This window comes from Corvus brachyrhynchos, unplaced genomic scaffold, assembly GCF_000691975.1.
Source record: "Corvus brachyrhynchos isolate BGI_N302 unplaced genomic scaffold, ASM69197v1 scaffold17, whole genome shotgun sequence".
Classification (NCBI taxonomy): Eukaryota; Metazoa; Chordata; class Aves; order Passeriformes; family Corvidae; genus Corvus; species Corvus brachyrhynchos.
In genome coordinates this window covers 7127230-7132917 of record NW_008240046.1, presented here as the reverse complement: position 1 = coordinate 7132917, position 5688 = coordinate 7127230, and the positions used below count along the sequence as shown (strand labels likewise).

Below are 5688 nucleotides of genomic sequence, written 5' to 3'. Positions count from 1 at the left end.
CAAAGGAAAATTGGTCTTTTGTGGCTGAGCATACAAGTACTAGTACTTTTATAATTCTTCGTTGAAATGTAGCAGGACAATTTGTTCCCAAGCACTACTTTGAAATCTTTCTCTCTGTGCTTATTCCTCAAAAAGTAGTGATAAAATTATTGCTGTAATGGTTTTGTTGTGTGAAACTGGATGTACGCTGCATAAGTAACAGGACTGGTCTCTTACTCAGAGCCACAAATAGAATACCAATTTCATGTTTTGTTACGAAATTTTGGACTGCAATTTTGTGAAAATTAGTAGTGCCCCTATCCCACATGTTTCAGGAAGTGGCCTTTTCCTAATGGAAAGCCATTCCTTTCCAAGGGAAAAAGGATATTTTTGCAAAACATGGATGAAACGTTAAATTTAATTTGCATGAAGATAGAACTACTATGTTTAAAATATTTACACCTTAATGACAAAGGTGAAAGGTTAAAATTATCTGGATCAGAACCTAAAGTTTATCTGGAAGACAACATTTTCTGAAGGTTTTAAAACCTTCAGAAATTTTTAGGTTTGTTTGCAAGCCCTAAGCCCAATTACTCTGACATAGTGCCTGTGTTCTGCATGGACCACATCTAATATGTCCAAACAACTGTGTTAGTTTGGGTTTGCTCCCAGAGACTGAGAGATCTCCTCTTTCCACTGAGCTCTTTGCCTTTTTGTTTCTGGAGCTCTGTGCCAGCCACTGTTCATCTGCTCAAGCACGTAGAAATCCTCTGCTAAGCTTCTAGAAGGTCCTGTTTTGTTGTTAACACCGCATCATTGAAATCTTGATGTGGAGTTTGTTCCACCAAACATACCTTTAAAAAAAACAGAAATCAAAGACATAGTCTGCCCTACTCCCATAAAAAAATTCTTGCTGTAATCTTCCTTTGTCCATCCTTGTCATTCAGGGAGATGTTGTGGATTCATCTGCTCCACTTTCTGTGCTGCTGGCCCAGGAACCAATGTAAAATGCCTTTGTGAGATGTCAGATCTCTAAGAAGAGATTAATGTGGCTTTAAATGAGTTTCATGGATTATTTTTGCATATTATGAATGTAAGGTCACATTTGTGAATGAGAATGGTTTTTTTAAATACACATTTGAAATGTATTTAGAAGCGTGCTATTATATATGAGCCTAAAACGGATGATGCTGCTCCTGCAAGAGGGGCTGGGACTGTCAGGAGAACTGCTTATGAAATACTCAAGGAAAGAAAAACAACTAACATTTAAATCCAGACTTTATTGCCTTTCAGGCTCTTCTGTAAGAACTGAGTGCATGGTAAACATGACATTCAATTCACAGGTTTTGTTGGAGCTTGCACTGCAGTGGTTCTCCATCCTGAGGGCACCTGTGGGTTTGTTTCACCCTCACTCATGCACTAGTTATTGCATGACCAGCTGCGTGTATTTAACTTTTCCTGTTTAGGGGTGGAAATATAGGGATGACTGTCCCGAAGTGACCCTTCAAACACAAGCACTAAGAGCACCCTGGAAAAACTGCTAGCTCTTCACTGTAAATGTCCTTCTCTTTCACTGAACAGAAACACTTATTCTTCAAGTGTATTTCCACCCATAACTTACATAGAAACACAGATACCTGGAAGATCAAATGAAGTATGTCTCTTCTAATATGTCCCCAATAGTTTAATTCCTCAAACCCAAGAGGAATTTAGTTACTTCTCACTAACTGTACAGATCATGCTCAGACTGCAAGCAGCCAGATAAGAAGCACAACCTGATAGCCAAAGATATGATGGCCACTAGTGACACTAATATCAAGAGCTTTTTTTTTTCTTTTTAAATCAAATTCCTTATTTACATTTCAAGGACCTAATTCTATCAGTCTTAGCACTAAAACAACTCTGGTTTTGGTGGGAGAAATGCCTGATTTTAACTATTAAAGCCCAGTTTTCTTGGTGGTAGCTCTGACTGCAGATACGTAAGCCCCCGAGGGAGTCCTGCCTGCCATCAGGCCAAGTGCAGCAGGTGGCTGGGAAGTGCCTTAGTATTACTTCCATGAATATTTGTTTTGATAGGAAATGCCAAAGGTGTCAGAGAGGTCGCTATGCCTACAAACTGCATTTGTTGTTGCTATTTTCTCCATCACAGAGCACCCTTCACACTGTCACCTGTCATGAGAAGGTGGTGGCTGTCCGGAAAGATCACACAGAATCACTGGGAATGACTGTGGCAGGCGGAGCATCTAACCGGGAATGGGATTTGCCTATCTATGTGATAAGTGTGGAACCTGGAGGAGTTATCAGCAGAGACAGCAGGATAAAAACAGGTAAAAGAGGGGGATTTTGAAAGTTTGCTTTAAATCAAAGGCTTCTTTTGAAATCAGGGTTAATGAAAGAGCTTCAGACTCTGACATCTTCAGCAATCCTATAGATTTTGGGATATGTCAGATTAGAGGGTCTCAAGTCAGCTACCAGAAAAGGCAAAATATGCATCAGTAATCATCTCTGTGAAACAGGATGTAGGAATATTCTGGTAAAAAAAAAAGATAAATAGCTTTTCACAGGAAAATTAGCTTGCACCACCATCTCCTAACTCCTGATACATTCATTGTGCAACCTTCATGCATTTTTAAAGTAATTTTTTGTGCTTATTTGTCATTGCATTCATAAATTTGAATGTAATATACAGGAGCAGAATTCCTATTATATAAGAAGACACATTAGCGCCTTGTGGCTTAACATCATGTCTGGAAATTTGGCTTCCTAACCCCATTTAGCTGTTGATATAACCGAGTGATAAAGCTTATAGTTTCTCCCCTTATGCATGAATAAGCTTTTAGAGCAAGATGAGGAACATATTTTATCAGTTGGTTTTGTGGGAATAGCTGAGCAGCAGAGGAAAGATGATACTGTCAGGTTTCAGGATGTTATATCTCCAAGAGCCAAGTTCCTCAGTAGCCTACATCCAGCAATGACACAGCTTGCTTGCCCTTCATCCCCTATGTTTTCCTTTAGTCCAGTCACTGCATGGAAGCTGAAGGGAAATCCTGAGTTTGAGGGAAGTGAAGGCACCCAAAAATGGGGCAGAATAGCTGCAACCCACGAGCCCCACAACCCAAGGTCCCACGAGCCTGGGTCTCGGTACCTCGCATTGGCACCCATGGGAACCACCCCTTTGTGTCTGTTCAACAAAACCCATGTGAGAACATGACAACAGGAGCAAAACAGCAGGTTTCCTCTTTCCTCCTGCTGGGAAATGACTGCCTCTCAGTGGGATATGCTTTCCAAAAAGTATTCATCATGAGGCAGCATGGAAAATTCAGCCTATTTAATTTGATAAAATTAGAAACAAATGAATATGTGATGTTATAATAGCACCATAGGCCTCTGATTTAGAGCAGGCTGTTGTCCTTCTTGTTGGGGGCAGACCAGAAGAAGACTTTAATGTTCATATTGCAGTGCCTGGACTGCCAGTGATACATCCCTGCCTGGAGAAGCATCCAGGCCAAGCACAGAGGGCACCAAGGGAAGCCCTGGTGTGAGAGCCTGCTGTGAAGGGTAGCAGAGCACTTGGCACTGTGACTGCTTGCATGACATTAGTGATGTTTTTATTGTTCTTCCTGTAGTGATTGAGGCCATCTTTGCATTTTTGTCTGAAGCTGCTGTGCCTATATTATAAATAAGGCATACAGAAAGATGGTTTGGCTTGCAGCCATTCAAACAGGCATTAATACAAAAATAATAACACATTATTCCACAAAGGAAACTAGGAAGAGCTGGTTGGAGTCCTTAGCAGTCCTCAGCTAAGGGAGAGCTGGGAGAAAAACATCTTTGAGCTGTCAGGTTTCAAGCTTAGCTTGAGTAAAAATGTTGTTAGCTGGAAGTGGACTCCAGAGACCCGGACCAGGTTAGGGTTAGTACCGGACCAGTACGAGGCACCGGTACCAAAGCTTGTTGGTGCAGCAGGACCCCAGCTGTTTGTTCAGCTCCAGATGCAGGACATGACATAGAAAGAAACCAGGACAAGTCCTCTGTCCAGCCATGCAATATTTCTGTGTACAGGAATCTAGACCCTTCCCTCATGCCTGTGGCATGTTTACTAGCATATGCTTCACATCCACGTTAAATGATAGGATTAACAAAAAGCCTTGTCAGACAGCCACTTCTTGGCCATGGCTTTGACTCACTTGGTTGCGGAGGTGCAGAAGAGATCCTGGAAATGCTTGCAGGGTTTTTATCATCCGTTTTATTGGTCTCAGGTGACATCCTCCTGAACGTGAATGGCATTGATCTGACGGGAGTCAGCCGGAGTGAGGCTGTTGCCCTGCTGAAGAACACTAACTCCTCAGTGGTGCTCAAGGCCCTGGAGATGAGAGCATGTGAAGTCCATGAGGAGCAGGGTCACCTGCCACCGCCTGAGGACACACAGGTGACCTCCGAGAGCAGCGAGTGGTCACCGTCCTGGGTTATGTGGCTGGGGCTGCCACGGTAAGTCCACCGCGGGGGGAGGATTGCAACCTCTTGCTGAGGGGGAGTGGGAGGAAAGATTGTATTTTCTGGCAATTCTTTCTTTTGGCTTGATTCATTGCGCTGACATCTTAATTAAATCCAGGCTCTGTCACTGACTTGACTCTAAATACCTCCCTTTTGTAAATGGGTACGTGTACATGGCAAAATAGACATGCAGCTCCCCTTGCAAGGGAGGATGGGATACTGAATTGTTTCAATCTTGAAAACATATCTGGCACTTAGGGAGTGAAAGAAAAATCTTGCAGGGATACAGGAGCTTGCTGAACTGGAGTCTAAGCTCGACCACCCTGCAGAAGGCAGAGAGAGATACCCCTCCTGCAACACTCAAGCTGCACAGCCCTTGTCCTTAGCCAAATCCAGCTGAATTGTTTGACTTTACCCAGATGTTGCAAAGTTCGTGCAGTTGGCCAGTATCTCCAAATCACCTCTTTTAACCCCACCCCCGCCTGAAAGAAGTCCATTTGTCATACACAGGAAGCAGCTGTGCTGTCATTTCAGCAAGGATAATAACAGCCACATCGCATGTCGCTAAGCTCTCGGTGTGCACGGTGTAATACCTACAGCTTCTGCAATGTTCCATAAAGTATGAGATGACACATTGTGAATCTGTGAATATGCAAAGCTGGGATCACAGAGTTGAAACTGATATTCAGTTTTAAGGAACGAAGAATTTCGCTTTTAAGTTCCTCTTGACTGTACTCCTAACTCTCACAGCAGTTCAGTGTCTCTCTTTCACAGGAGGGCAGGACAAGATGGCCTGCAGAACAGGTGGGCTTTTCCCTAGGCACAGTTTCAGGACTCCTCTTCATTTCCTACTCTTGCATAACAGGTTTCCTTCTCTCTAGCTGGAGCCATTTTCAGCTCATTCACCTTGCAGCAAGGTCTGCTGTGAGGGCCAGATGTTTTTTGGGGCTTGGTCTAATGCTAATAACTGTATAATGTGCTGAAGCACTGCAAGAGCAGAAGGCAGGCTGTGTGTCTGTCACCCATAGGCAAAATGTTCCTCCTCCAGTGGAGAGGACTACATCTTTATGCCTGTGAAAGAAAAGCAGAAAAAAGAAAATGCAGTAAATGGATGCTCCTCAACTTGCTACCCCAGGCAATGGTAAATTTTCCTCACTCAGTCTCTCTGAAGACAGGCAGGCACAGGGGGGGCCTCATTACCTCTAAACTCTTGAC

General features: G+C 43.2%; 1 protein-coding gene across 11 annotated transcripts in view; it reads left to right on the top strand.

Annotated features, from left to right (window-relative positions):
- Positions 1 to 5688, top strand: part of LNX1 (ligand of numb-protein X 1) — a 122481-nt gene that overhangs the window by 109297 nt on the left and 7496 nt on the right. For all 11 annotated transcript variants that reach the window (XM_017744393.1, XM_017744390.1, XM_017744394.1 and 8 more), the window contains 2 exons: positions 2129 to 2306; positions 4239 to 4467. In XM_017744393.1, the coding sequence (XP_017599882.1) occupies positions 2129 to 2306; positions 4239 to 4467 (407 nt within the window). The remainder of the gene's footprint in view (positions 1 to 2128; positions 2307 to 4238; positions 4468 to 5688) is intronic.